This window comes from Phascolarctos cinereus, unplaced genomic scaffold (genome assembly GCF_003287225.1).
Source record: "Phascolarctos cinereus isolate Bilbo 61053 unplaced genomic scaffold, phaCin_HiC Scaffold_5;HRSCAF=322, whole genome shotgun sequence".
NCBI classification, from domain to species: domain Eukaryota; kingdom Metazoa; phylum Chordata; class Mammalia; order Diprotodontia; family Phascolarctidae; genus Phascolarctos; species Phascolarctos cinereus.
In genome coordinates, this window is record NW_027555958.1 from 323,495,100 (window position 1) to 323,509,810 (window position 14,711).

The 14,711-nt window shown below is 50.8% G+C and overlaps 1 protein-coding gene across 5 annotated transcripts; it reads right to left on the minus strand.

Annotated features, from left to right (window-relative positions):
• Positions 1–879: 879 nt before the first annotated feature.
• THBS3 (thrombospondin 3) lies at positions 880–14,534 on the minus strand. 5 transcript variants are annotated; one of them, XM_020991602.2, is made up of 24 exons: positions 13,782–14,534; positions 13,188–13,295; positions 11,959–12,165; positions 11,166–11,422; positions 10,966–11,071; positions 10,182–10,208; positions 9,820–9,902; positions 9,687–9,738; positions 9,323–9,471; positions 8,639–8,779; positions 8,310–8,387; positions 7,354–7,506; positions 6,847–6,957; positions 6,339–6,446; positions 5,630–5,789; positions 4,981–5,099; positions 4,766–4,818; positions 4,230–4,423; positions 3,823–4,001; positions 3,668–3,716; positions 3,139–3,335; positions 2,683–2,855; positions 1,523–1,662; positions 880–1,195 (listed from the first exon to the last, which is right to left on the minus strand). In XM_020991602.2, the coding sequence occupies exons 2-24, from the start codon at positions 13,264–13,266 to the stop codon at positions 1,137–1,139; spliced, it is 2,874 nt and encodes a 957-aa protein (XP_020847261.1). In that variant the 5' UTR covers positions 13,267–13,295; positions 13,782–14,534; the 3' UTR covers positions 880–1,136. The 5 variants fall into 5 exon arrangements, with proteins under 5 accessions (XP_020847261.1, XP_020847259.1, XP_020847260.1 ...); XM_020991600.2 differs by having other exon boundaries at positions 8,681–8,779; positions 13,188–13,446; XM_020991601.2 differs by having other exon boundaries at positions 13,188–13,446.
• Between the last annotated feature and the right edge of the window lie 177 nt (positions 14,535–14,711).

The window sequence follows — 14,711 nt, forward strand, 5'->3', positions numbered from 1 at the left end:
GGGGAGGGGTCCGGGAGAGGGGGGGGTGTGGGGGGAGCGGGAGCTAAAGGAAGCCGGAGGTGCCCCTCCCCCCTCACACTCCATTCTTCCCCGTCCCCAATCGAGGGAACTAGAACTCTGGGTGGGCGGCCCCGACCTCGGCCCCAACCTCTCACGTTACCAAGAGACAGCCATTCAGCCTGGTTGCTGGGACACGCGTCACCATGGCTACGGCTCCGCGCCGCACAGTCGGAGTATTTAAAGGGGAGGCGCGCAGAGCGCCTGGGCGTCGGACAGCCGCCGCCCTCGATACTCGGTGCTTGGGCTGCGGCTCTTCCTCCCGGCCTCTGCACGCACATAGTTGCCCTTCGACCTGGTCCAAGCAGTCCACGCTGGACATCTCTTCGCCGCTGCTCTCCGTGCTGAGAGTCTACCTCCTGCTCTTCCCAGCCCGGCCCAGCTCCGGGGGAGCGGGGACCCCGGGCCCCGGGCGGGCGGGAGGGACGGGACGTGGTGCAGTGTTGTTCTTTCCCCGCCAATATTGCACTCGTCCCGGCCTCCGGCCCCCCCGGCCCCCCGGCCTCCCCCTCACCCCGAGCAGGGCAGCCTGGCCTCTGACCGCTGAACCGAGGAGACCTCGCCCGGACGGGCGCCGCCCGCAGTGAGTCCCATCAGCCTCCATCCTCCCCGCTGCACCCCACGATCCAGCTTGTTCCCATCCTGCCCCTTCCTTGTCCTCTGCCCAAGTTACAGTCTCTGTAGTCTTACCTCGATCGAGTCCCCACATATCCCAGTTTACCAACTTCTTTCCCTCCCTCCTTCCCACTGGGCTATCCACTCTTTATCCACTCTTTCTTCTTCGGGGCCTGATTCCCTCCCAAAGAAGCAAATGCACCGGGCTGGGTAGAAAACAAGAACTTTATAGAAATATTTTTTTTCCTGAAGGGGGTGGGGGTGGGGGGGAAGGGACGGAACCCAAGAGACATCTCCAAACTTCTCACACACTGAGCAGTTGGATCCCCGACCCATCTGGAGTGGAAGGAACGGGGCGGAAGAGATCTCATGCTTAGCTGAGAGTTTGGAAAGACTCATCCCCTGAACCTCCAATCTGGAACCAGGGGGTCTTGACTAGATCCTGGATCTTCCTGGAGCAACCCTCACACCCTTCCCTGAAGCAACTGCCTCCTGAATGGCTCAAAATCCTCAGGCACTGTGTCTGGAAGGGTTGAAAATAGGGGAGATGTGGGAAGTCAGAGAGACCACTGACCAATCTCTGCACTCAGGGATGACCCTAAGACTAAAAGGCACCCTACAAAGAACCACCATCCCCTTCTCCAAAGGAAAGACTGAAAGAAACTGAGAATTGTCCCCCTCCCACCCTTTCCCAATTCCAGGACCCCATTCTTGTTCTGTGTTCCCATTTAGCTTTAGATCTGGGGTAACATAAGATTGAGAAGTACTAGGTATATGGGTTGAAAGGCACCAGGGGCAGGTGGGGAAATTCTGAATCCCATTCCCCCTTTCCCAGTTCCAGGGACCTCACCATTGCACCGATACTGGAGATTAGACCAGATGATGTTTTCTTGGGAGAAACAGAAGACACCCAGGCGGCCCCCCCGCATAGATGTATCAATGATCACCCCAGAATCTGCCACCAACTGGGGACCCTCATAGAGCTTCACCCTGCCCAGGGGAAGGAAATTCATGAGTTTTGGGGTACCTCTGGACATTGAATTGTTACCAAGCCAAAGTTCTCATTCGATCTCCTGCCAGTCCCTCATGATCTCATCAGACTTGAGAGAAGAGTGGAGGAGGGGGAAAAGAGGAAGAAGGGGGTTGTTCTCAGGCCTGGGGCCCCCAGCTCATTGTCCATCCCCCTTTGCATCTCAAAGCCCCAGCCGCATTCCAAGCAGGGATTGAGTTGCCATGGCGATGGGCACAATGGGCAGGGGGGTGAAGTCACCCTCTTCCCAGGCTCCAGTTCCCCCCCCCCCACACACACACACAGCTCCCCTGCTCTGGCCCCCCACAGGCCCAGGCACCTTAAAGGGCTAGGGACCTGGGGTGGGGGTAGAGGGAAGTACACACAAAGCTAGCTACTTGGCTACGGTGAGTAATGTTTCTGTTTGGGCAAGTCTCATCCACTTTCCGCTTCTTTTTCTGACTTCCAGGGTTTCCTAAGGTCAGCAGTTTCATCTCTTCTTTTCCCTCCCTACCTCACTGAGTCTAGGTCTAATGCTAACAAGTGCTGTCTGAACTGAGCCTTGTGTGGAAGTTGGGTTATGTAGACTTGGCTGCGGGCTGAGTTTCCTAACAGGGGTTAGGGTTTACTGACTGTTAGTGTTTGCTAAGGAAGTATAAGTCAGAGAGGTCCTGTGGGAAGAACTAAGCAGGAACAGAGGTGTTAACATTAAACATTGGGCTGGAAATTAGTAAAGCTGGAGTTCCCTCTCTGGCTGTTAAGCTAACTAGCTACATGGCCTTGATTTCCTTATCTTTGAAAGGGGTATGATGAACTTAGATGATAACTAAACTCCCTTTCATGTCTACAATTATAATTCCAGTTTGCCCAGGGTGGGCAGGGCCAACTGGCTGAGGAGGTATGACAAGTTGCCAGCTTGTGCCTAGCAAAAGAAAAGGGGCTGTATGGTAGATGATAATGTAGGGCTCCCAGAGGAGGGGCTTTATCTCTTCTTCCCTCACCGGATGTATCCAACTTGAGGTCTGTGAAGCAGCTGCCACCGATAGGAAGTCTTGTCCCGCCAGCCCACATTTCGTGGATCTGTCCACAGTAGGCGAACTTGCTCTGGTGTGTGGCCTGTATGCCACAGGGCATTTCGGAGGTGCTCACCTGGACCAGACACTGACTTTACTGCCTGAGAGAGGGAGTAGAGGGAAAAACAATGGGTGTCATAAATTTGAAGGGCAAGGAAGACATGTCAGAAGAATCACTTGGGGAATAGAGTATTGATCATGGAAAGAAAATGGACTAGGAGGCATTGAGAAAATAGGACTAGGGGTTTCTGGGATCTATTTCCAAATCATAGGTAGAGCTGGAGAGGGGGATGAGAAAGGGACAGGGAAGGGAGGGGCCATAGGCCAACTGCAGGAAGGTCTAGGCTGCCTAGTCCCTCAGTTTGAAAGGACAGGTTGGAGGACCTTGAGCTGTAGGCCAGGTTGGGCTACTGCACGGAAGGGTGTAGCCTGCCAGTAAGTTTGCTCTGTCTGCTTCCACATCACTACGTAGAAGCGGCCACTATCTTGGTAGCTGAAGAGAAAACCAGCATAGTCATCATCTGTCACTGTATTCACATGGAAGGTGCCCTCGAAGTCTACACCATTGAAGGCTGTGTACCCTGGGGTGAGGGATGGGGGAGGAGAGGAGAAGAGAGAGATATTTCCTTACTAATGGTGACTTGCCCCAATAGACCAGCAGAAATCAAGACTTACAGGAAAGTGGTGGCAGAAAGAGGTCACTAGGCACTACCATGGAGTTGGGACTAGAGATATGCCACTTATTGCATTACCCTGACGTTATCAACCTGACTCCTCTGACTTTCTCCTTTGCCCTCTAATTCCCCTTCCTTCTCTTATCCATACCTCCCTTGTTTCTTTCTTCACCCCAGCCACCTGCCCAGCTTCATGACTACCCTCTCCCAGGCTGTTGAAAAGAATGGCCACTACCTACCAACAGCCAGGCCAGGGTCACTGTTCATAGTCTGAACGATTTCCATACCCTGTGGAAGAGAAGAAACAAGGCACTTAATCCTGGTGTTCCCCTTTCCCTGCCTTTTCAGGCTTATGAAGCCTGAGGAACTCAGGAACCCCACTAGGGATATCTACCTGGTTGAGTACAACCCAATTTGGGTCAATCTGGGCATCCCCCTCAGGATCCAGGACTACAGTCTGATAAGCTCGGAAGTCAGTGAGTGTCACTTCAGCACTCTCAGGACACACATCAAGGAGATCAGCCACCGCATCGTTGTCAAAGTCATCCTCACACACGTCCCCCACACCATTGCCTAAGCAGATATGATTCAGGGCATAATACTTCCTACTCTCTGAGCCATACCATTGTGCCCTCCCCAAACCCTGCCTCTGCATCGGACCCAGGTTGGGCATGCATTCCCCCAAGTTCCTTCCATTTTCCCCCTCCCCATTCTCAAGCATAGAAGGGCTTGTATTTATCCACTCTTAATGTCCCAGGAAAGCTAACTTGTAATAAGATCTATACTGAACCAAGTCCTCACCATCTGAGTCCTTCTGGTTGGGATTAGGCACAAGCCTACAGTTGTCAGGACCAGGGGGCACATAATCTGGGACCCCGTCATTGTCATCATCTCCGTCACACTCATCACCCTGTCCATCATTGTCTGAATCAAGCTGGGAGCTGTTGGGTAGCTGGGGGCAGTTGTCCTTGGTATCCTGGTGCCCATCACCATCACTGCTCATTAGAGAGACAGCACTTGGTTAAGGCCCCCACAGAGTACTATATCCTACATGCTTTCCACTCCTCTGTTTGGGATTTCTCTGAGCTCAGGCCTTCCCTGGTTCATTTTCCATCCCTCCCACTGCAGTTAGAAATGAAGATGATGAAGTCCTATGGGAAGCAGCTGGTTTTAAGGGCAGCAACAAAACGAGAAAGGATGAAAAACAAATTCTAGGAATTATTCTCAGCTCAGCAATGTTAAGAAAGGATTAAAACTGAAGAATGAGAAAATTTGAAAGGACCTTGAAGAAAAGAGGAGAATCCCCCAGGAGACCTATCTGTTGGTCAAGACCCTACCTGTCTTCGTTCGTGTCACAGACGTCCCCTACCAGGTCACTGTCTGCATCTGTCTGAGAGATAGGGGCCTGTTTTCACTTCTTGCCCTGGCTAACCCCACTAAGCACTGGCCCCCTTCCTTGTTTTCTCCAGGCAAGAGGTTGACTTTGTTCTAGCCCCAGCCTCTGCTCTGCCCATATACCCCATATCCCTTTCCCTCTCCCTTTCCCCTGTACCTGGGTGGGATTACTCATTTCCGGGCAGCTATCACAAGCATCCCCCACCCCATCCTCATCTCGATCTGTTTGAAGGGGGTTAGGGACCTTTGGGCAATTGTCCAGCCCATTAGGGATTCCTAGAGGAGGGTCAAGGGAAATACAAAGTCACCTCAAAACTGAACACACTCCCTCCCCTGACACAAGCAAATGTCTCCAAGCTATCTCCCACCCCAGAAGAACCATGTACCTGTCTCTTTGGCTAGTGAGTGAAGGGCTTTCCAAGGCTAATTTCCACCCTGGCTCCAATACTTCTCATTTCCTGTATCTTAGATACCCTTCCTTTACTCCTTTCTGTCCCCCTCCCCCAAATCTATCACTATCCCTTATTAAACATCAATTACAAGATCAACCCAAACACACTCACTCTCCCACCATTGTACCAGTCCTCCACACTGTGAGTACAAGAATTTCCATTACTGTCATTCTCAGATACCCACCGCACCTGAGCCTCTCCAAATTGTCCCCACTGGGGCTGTCATCACAGGCCTCCTTCCCATCCCCCTTCCCTCAGTTCTTTCCTCCTTCCTTCTTTCTCTTCTCCCCTCCCTGTCATTCCTAGGCAAAGTGACACTCCCCACCCCCTTTTCTTTCTGAACCTCCTCCGCACCATCCCCATCCACATCGTTGTCACAAGCGTCCCCTTCCCCGTTGCTGTCTGTGTCCTTCTGGTCATTGTTAGGTACGTTGGGACAGTTGTCACAGGCATCACCAAATGAATCTGTGTCCGAGTTCTGCTGGTCTTTGTTAGGAAACAGCCGGCAGTTATCCTGGAGGGGACAGGAGGAAGGGTTGAACCTTTGCTAACCCATAGACCCCAGCCAGGGCTTGGAGCACTACCACAGGACAGACACTCTGGGGCTTGCTAGTCCTATTGCTTCTTGTTCCAGAGCCACTGCCCACAAACTCAACCCTCAGCACCCTCTTCTGCCCCAGCCTCCTCAGTCCCTTAGTCACCAAGTTTGATTAGGCCCTTTTTCTAGTTGTTGACAGTAAATCACAAGATTATAAAATTCAGAACTAGAAGGAACCTAAGAGACCATTATATTCAACTTCTTTATCACCCAGATGAGGAACTCAGGCCCAAAGAAAGTGTGCTCATGGCCACAGAAGTATAATTGGAGGAACCCACATTTTTCAACTCAAAGATGAGAGAGGTCAAGAACAGTATTAGTGGAAAAGAACAAGGAAGTGGGATATGTTTGGAGGAACAGAACATAAAGGGGCAAGTAGAGATGATAAAGGATGAGGCAGTGAAAAGACTGGAGGGACTGAAGGCCCAGGAAGCAGGGACCAAGAGATAAGGAGCCCAGAGGAACCTCCACATTCTTGATTCCATCACCATCAGCATCGTCATCACACTGGTCACCCACTCCATCGTTGTCAGCATCCTCCTGCCCAGAATTGGGTGTCAGGAGGCAATTGTCCTGAACAGGAAGGAGAATAATGAACTTGAGTAGGGTTTTAGAGTTCACAAAGAGTTTTCACATCCATTGTCTGATGTAACTCAAGGCAGGTCAGCCATTATGATCTGTAGCCTTTTTTTTTTTTTAGGCAATTGGGGTTAAGTGACTTGCCCAGGATCACACAGCTAGTAAGTGTCAAATGTTTGGTCTGAGGCTGGATTTGAACTCAGGTCCTCCTGACTTCAGGGCCAGTGCTCTGTCCACTGCACCACCTAGCTGCCCCATGATCTCTATCTTAACCAATGAGAAAACAGGCCTAGAGAGATATATCCAAGGCCACACAGCAGGTAATAAAGATGAGACTGGAACTCAGACCCCAATCCCAACCCCAACCTCACCATACCATGCTCACCATACATACCTGCTTACAATGTTTGTTGTTATCCATGCAGGGCAAGGCCTGGTCTGGGTAGCCATCAATGTCAGTGTCTGGACCACAGACATTCCCATTCCCTGCCCACCCTATGTTGCACTAGGATGGGATGCAGAAAAATTAGGGTTTCAGATGGAGATTTCCAGAAGCAGTAATTTATATTTGAAATGTATAAAGAATAGTAACAGTATTGTGATCATGATCCTTATCTTACAAAATAGAAAACAGGCTCAGAGAGGTGAATTTTCTAGGATCTCACAGTTAGAATGTGTCAGAACTGGACTTTGGAATCCAGATCTCTCCTGAATCACTTTTACCCTAAAGCTCCCTTTTGCCCTGCAGACACACCCTTCTCTCCTATCTTATATCCAGATCTTTCCCTCTCCCAGACCTATCCTTACTACACATCCTACCCCCTTTCAGCTCCCAATCCTTAGTCCCCTCCTTTTCCCCCACAGTTGCATTATTCTCTCTTTCTCCCTCCCTCTGGCTTACCGAACAAGACACAGCACCATTTCGCTCGAACAAACAGTGAGCATGGACATGGCAGGGGTTGTGTGCTGGACTTCGACAGGCCCGGGCTGGGAGACAGCCCTGGCTCTGGTTACCCAGGAAACCTGAACGGCATGGGCCACACTTGAAGGAACCCTAAGAGTAAAGGATTGGCAGGAGCATCAGTTGGTAAGTAACCGTACATTCACTGTCAGGCATTTGTGTAGCAGGGGAACATGGTGTTAATTCACCAAGATGAGATAAAAGGATATTATACTATTCTGGTAGGAGCAGGAAATTGGAAAAAATGAGACTTCCCACTGCCTCTATAAGTTCTAAAGTTCAAAAAAAAGAGATGGCACCTTGGAAACTCCCATGAAGTAGGCAGATGGGAACAATGGAAAATTAGTATTCTTTTCTTCTCTGCCACCAGTAATAATAACATTTTCTTTCTCTCCATCTGTCATTTTAAGGCTTACTATAGAGCACATTCACATATCTCTAATAAAAATAATAATGATAACTAACATTTATATAGTGCCGACTACATGCCAGGCACTTTGCAAATATTATTTGGTCCTTACAACAACCCTGGGAAGTTGGTGCTATTATTATTATCATCCCCATTTTATAGATAAGGCAAACAAAAGTTAAGTGACTTGCTCGGGTCACACAGCTAGTATGTATTTGAAAGTGGATTTGAACTCACATAATGATTCCAGGCCCAGTGCTCTATTTACTGTGCCACTTCGCTGACCTTCATAAGAACCATATTACAAAGGTATGACACATGGTCTTATTCACATTTTGCAGATAGAGAAACTGAGGCTCAGAGAGATTAAGTGCCTTGCCCATGGTTACACAACTCAAATGTATCAGAAGCAGAGTATGAAGCCAGGTTTCTCCTGACTACAAATCTGTCATCCTCTCTTACACGGTGCTGTGTCTCACCAACTCACCACAGTATTTGTGCAGACAGAATTGGGGTCACATCCACCATTGTTGCCGTCATTACATTCATCCACGTCATTGCAGACCTGAAGGAACCAAGGGGTTAGATTTAGTGAGACCCAACCAGCCATTGCTCTCAGCATCTAAAACAAAGGATAACGCATTGGGAGGCAAAGGCTGAGGTACAGTCAGGGGAGAAAACTTAGGCACTTGGATAGTTTCCAAACCATTCAAATAAGTCAATAAGTCCTGTCTAGGTGATTTCAGGAGGCCAATGCTGTAACCCCTGGATAAGCTCCCCACCTCAGCGCTGAGCCATATGGTCCACATCCCTAACCTGTTTGCTGGCACGAGCATAGTCAATGCCCACACCAGACACCTGGGTGCCTTTGTACCCTCGAGGACAGGTCTCACAGTGAAATCCTGGCATGGTGTTGATACATTTGGAGCCTGGAAAGCAGGGATCCGCATGGGCACACTGAAGGAAAGGACAGAAGGAGGCTTGGCTCAGAATCCTCTCAGGGAAACTGGACATCATCCCCACCTTAGATAAGTTGCCCAGAGCCTTTAGACCTCTCCAAACTCAATACTCCACATTCTTCCCTATTCCTTTGCCTCCTCATGCATCTAGCCTCGTTCTGTATTCTTTTAATCCTGTCCTTTTAGCTCCTGAACCCCATAATCAGCCCCCTTCCAATTCCTCCAGTCTTCTGCTTTTTGCACCCAAACTTTTTTCCTATTTCTCTGGTCTTTCTCACTCAGTTCCTTCATTCTCTCCTCTGTGTCATTCAAATATCATCTGTGCTCCTACCCTTTCCTGGTTTTCTTATCCCTCCTACTAATTGTTCCAGTTCCCTCTGTATCCCTTCAACATCTACCCCATCCCCTTCAGTCCCCTTCTTTATCCCTTTACCCTTTAGTCCTCTTATCATCCTAGTATTTCCCTTCCCTTTTTTCTTATGTCTTTCATCATTTATTTCCCCACTCTTCCCTTTGCCATCCTTAGCTTTTTCCCTCTCACCTCATTTATGTCAGTACAGTGGGTGCCATTGCCCTGAAGACCAGGGGGGCAAGGCCCACACCGGTAGCCTGGGTACTCGTAGACCTCCATGCAGTCCACACCACGGAAGCAGGGACTTGGGCTACAGTGGGAACGTTGCTCGTGGAAGCCTGGGGGATGGGCATCATCAGGAGCCACCAAGAGGGGCACCATGGGGTGGAGGGAAGTTGAGAGGATTGAGGGGAAACAAAGGAGACCAATGGGCACAGAGCTGTGTGAGATGGGTAGCAGGATTGGAACCACAGGAGCATGAAGGACAGGGGCAGAGGAGCTGGAGGAGACACAGCAGCCATACCTTGGTCCCTCCCCAGGACCTCCCACTCACCGCACACCTGACACTCCATGATGGTGTTTCTGATCAAGGACATCTCCTTAACCTGAAAAAAAAAACCAGGATGGGAGGAATGGTCAACACTGGCACATCCCCACTTCGTAATCCTCTGGTCCCAGCCTCTAACCTGGTCCCGGATGTCCTCCCGAAGCTCTACCAAGATCTGGTTGAAGAGGGTGAGTTGGGTAACTAGTGCCTTAGTCTGTTCACCTGTGGAGAAATGGGATGGTATCAAAAGTCTCAAAACTTGTGAGCATCAGGCATATGTTGGTCACTGGATCACCCAAGATACACCCGAGGTGCTTTTGGGACCATGGCCTCCACCCAGAAATATAACTTGGGTATTAATTTATCCCTTATTTTTTAATCCATCCAGACCAAATGGGCCCAACTACTGATCACACACATACACATACACACACACACACACACACAATGATCTCGCCTCATGCATCGCCAGTGCCCACATCATCACCCCTCTTTGCTCACCTAGGATAGAGTGAAGTACTCCAGTCACTAGAGGAGAGAAGACAACATAGTAAAAAGATAGAACCATCATGGGATAGCACATCTAAAAAAGGGACGGAGAAAGCAAGAGAGAATGGATTGGAAAGACGGGCATGTGAACATACAAGAAGTACTGGGAAAGCTGAGTTCAGATCATGACTTATGAGGCTCTGAAAGGACAGAACTGGGCCTAGGACACAGCACCTTACTTGGGGTAACTGCCTAAATCCCTATACTTTGGGGGGCTCCACTCGCTACAGGGACCAGGCAGCTGGAAAGTTACTAAGGGAAGCAGATGTCAAAAAAAGAGGAGGAGAAGAAGGCAGCAATGGTATCTGACCAGTTGATGTTTAAAAAAAAAAGATAACATTTATGGTTATATAGACTCATTATCACCAAAATATCTTTTCCTATGTCCCTATTGGCTTTCACATTTCCCATATCAAGTTTGATATTGCCCTTTCTTTTAAAATTCTTTTCTCCTTCTAAGTTTCCTTTGGTATTCATTATAACCTAATGCCACTTGAATAAAAATGTTCGAGAATAAGAACCACAGAGGATAATTTGCCTTGGGCCCCACACCCCCTAGATGTAACCCTTTTAAGGTTATAAAGTCAAAAATAAAGAGATCACAGAGTCAGAAACCCATGGAAAGGGAAAGCAGGAGAGCTAAATATCAAGGGAGTTGTGGGTCAAGGGAATTGTCGATCAAGAGGTCCAGAGTCCATGAGAGTCAAGGATCAAAGATCCAAAGTCAGTGTATCACCTGCATTATGAATGGACTCCTCATCCCCTTGGAATGGACATTCACTCAGTGCCCCGACTCGGGCCATTGATCCCCCCAGAACCATTTTCATGGACTCTATGAAGCCCTGTCAGGACAGGAAGAGAGCAAGACTTTAGCCATTGGTTCTCATTTTGTTGCTTTCCCCCACACACACACACCAAAGTCCTCTCTCTACTCACCTGCATTCTCAGATAAGCCTTCTGGCCAGTCCGAACCTCTAGCCCATCAATTTCAGCAGGAGGAATAGGGGCCAATGCGGGGAGCCCAGCATGCTGATCACCTAGCTTACAGTCCACATAGAGCTGTAGAGAAGGACTAGGCCGGGAAGGGCCACGGAGGCGCAATAGGGCAGTGTGAGTACGTCCATCTGCCAGGCCCACTTGCTGTAGGTTCACGGCATGTACTTTCCCATCCTCCCGCTGGTACCGGACCAACACTGCCCAGAAAGGGTAGGGTCAGTATGTGCTACAGTTTTCCCCTCCAATAGTGAACAGTGGTTAAGTGTTACTTGGGCATCAGATTGCCTTTTAGAGCTGCCAACGTTTGAAGGTTAGAAATTCATTCTCTTCTCCCCCCCCCACCTTTGCCATCAGACTTCTGCTTCCGCTAGGAAGGTGAGAATGAGGTTCTGGACCCACTGAACCCTACACTTCCCCACCACCTCCAGGGATCATGATATATATATCCCTCCGAGACATGAAAGCCCCCCAACAAAAGAGGTCTTTCTCCTCTTACTCCCCAGTCTTCATCCTGCTATTTGAATATTCTCTCTCTTGGGCATTTGAAATGCCCCTGGATGACCCTGGGAACTTATCAAGAAGGTACTCAAGACTGATCCCTGGCCAGTCAGACAACATTGTTCCCCAGTAGGACATAAAGGAGCATAGAGGCTGGGTTGAAAATACTCAATGTAGATCAAATGTATCCGCCACAGGTCACCCTAGAGTGGGAAAGATGGTGCCCAAGCGTTACCTTTGTTGATCTTGCCTACGACAGAGGCTTCTAGCCAACGAGTGTTGTCACGGCGAGAGTAGAGGCCGAAGAGAACACCACCCTGTTTGGGAGGCAGTCGGAAAGTAGACAGGAGGTAGATATCTCCAGCTGTCAGTAGGGCTGTCCGGATTTTCTCTGCCATGGCCACCATCTGCCGAGACTCACCCATAGTCAGCAGGTCAATCACTGCCAGAGTAGAATGCACCAGAGTTAGAGTCTGGCTGCAAGTGCAAAAGTACAGACTCCATCTTTAGAGATCCTCAGCCTCCTCCTGGGCTCCTCTGGGTGCTGCTGGCAAGTGGAGCCAGAGGTTGGTACCCTCTTAAAAGACATTTCCCTCTTCTGTTACGGGTTCTGGTTGCAAATTGGAATACCAAACCCAGAGGTGAAAGAAATCCAGAGATATTTCCAGTAGGTGGCGCCAAGGAGCCACTATCCCAAAACCAGGGAAAAGTGGGCACCTGGCGCACACTGTGCTAAATTGTATTTTCTCCCCATAGTTGGCTTTCAGTTCACCCTGCATTTTGGTCCCCTCCTGTCCTGGCTCTCTGGCGTTCAATACAAGTATTTAAGGTGAAGTATAGTTGCTCCATGAAATCTCCACCAAGCTATCTGGTCAGCCTCCACCTCCCACTAGAGAGATCCAGGACCACAGCTCCTTCAGCTGCTATGTCCTGTGGCTAATCTGTGGTTTCTACTCAAACTGAGGAAAGAATCTGCATCTGTGTTGTCTTCCCCACCCCCATTCCCCACCTCTCCCACACCCATGGACACAGCCCATCCTACCACCAGACCTCCCGGAGAGTAGGGACCTCTACCTTCCCCTTTCTCAGGAGCAACCAGGACCACAGGGACAGAGTGGTGCAGTAGATGGACACGAGGGCTAATCTCTGTCTGCACCAGAGTCTACCTTCAAAATGCTCTCCAAACTCCTTGCCGGTATTCATAGATTCTAAAATGTCACCTTACAGGCAATCAATTCCTGGTAACCCCTGAGCTTCCTGCCCTGGCATCATACCTGGCCTTAGCTGATGCCCCTCTTTTACCCATCAGCTCAATCTCTCAATTCTAGTTTAATTCTCTCCTCTCCATCTCTGGCCCCTGCTTCACGTCTCCGCCACTCACACGTTCCCAGCTCCTTGAGTCAGGAGCATGAAGGGTTTGGGAGATTGGCTGGGAAGGGACAAAGGGTGTAGGGGCAGGCTTACCCTGAAGGTCCTGACTAGCAGAGGCAAAGGAGCAGAGGAGGAGAAGAGCCAGGGGCCCCCGAAGTTCCTGCGTCTCCATGCCGATGAGCCGGCTCACAACCCCAGGAGCTGGGAGGGGAAAGGCAAGGCGGAGGGAGGGGAGGGGAGGGGGGGGCGGAGGAACGGAGCAGGGGGGAGCCAGCGGGGCGAGGGAGGGGGGCAGGAACAAAGAACTGCCAATCAACCTTGAGGCATCCCCAGCTCTACAACTCCAGGAGCTCTGGAGGAAGAAAACCAGAGGCCTCTCAGCTACAAAGTTCTTGCTCACCTCTCCCGCCAACGCCTTGGCACTGTCTCCCAGAGTTTTCACTTTCTCCCTCACATATATTTCTGGGGAATCCCACCCTCCCCAGTGTTCCTATCACGATGGAGAATGTAGATATATCTCTTAGCCAAGCTTTTTAGAAGGTGGGAGTAGCTAGCGGGGAGATAGGGGGAAGCTAATGCTAGAGAATCTGTGGGCATTATTCCACTCCTGGCGTGAGAATACGCCAGGGCAACGGCAGTGACTAGGCTGCCTTAGGGATGCTTACAAGCTGAAGGTTATTAACCCACCATGTCAAGATGCGGGAAAAGGGAGAGGGAACACTGATGATTCCTATGTTTCTCTCTCTTCCTTAGTGTCCTTAATGCCTGGACAAGTTGGAGCCTAGAAGGGTGGGTACAGAAGAAGCCGACTCGGGGTGGGGGTGGGGGACTTATAGAAGTCGAGAAGAGAGGGGAACTTCAAGGAAGAGAACATCAGGGTGGAGGGGAACTGGGAATCATTTGAGTTTGGAAGGTGAGGGAGATGGGGACAGGGAAACAGGGTAGAGGGTTGAGACAGGGATGGGGGGGATCAGCTTCTGTTTCCAAGACAACAGTCCACGAGTCCTCCCCCTTCTTCTATCCCCCTCACCCCGCCCAGCCTCGGGGCCAGGCCACCGCCCCTGTTTTGTTTCCATGGAGACAAGGAGCGCGGGCTGCTCCAAACATAACGCGCCTCGGAAAGCATGCAGCTCGGGGGACACCCCCCCGCGCCCCGCCTCGGGGGCAGCCTCCCCCCGGGGGCCCGGGGCACCCGAGGCCACAGAAGCCCCTCCTTCCAACAGAAGAAGAGCTGGGGCTTATTCTTGGTGAAAGACTTCGATGAACACTGCAGCTCCGCGGCCAAGGGAGGCCCTCCTCCAACCCTGATCAGGACCTCGGCCCGGAGCCTGGGCCGTTCCTCACAGCGGTCCCCCAGTCTCCATTTCCAAGGCCTTTCTCCCTCTCCTCCCTACAGTTTCTGCCCGGACCGAGCCCCCCACTCCCATGGACACCACAACCGTTCCCCGACCCCACCCTGTAGCCCCTCTCCAAAGTGAGCCCCCCACCGTCATGAACACCGAAGCCACTCCCCCGCCCCGTAGCCCCGCCCCAAAGCGAGCCCCCCACCGCCCTGGACACCGCAGCCCCTCCCCCGCCCCGCCCCGTAGCCCTTCTCCAAAGCGAGCCCCCCACAAC

Coding starts and splice junctions, on each gene's coding strand:
- THBS3 (XM_020991601.2), bottom strand. Junction 3,336..3,667: donor TGACCCTGGCCTGGCTGTTG/GTAGGTAGTGGC, acceptor CCCTCACCCCAG/GGTACACAGCCTTCAATGGT. Junction 1,196..1,522: donor TCTCCAGTATCGGTGCAATG/GTGAGGTCCCTG, acceptor CAACCCTTCCAG/ACACAGTGCCTGAGGATTTT.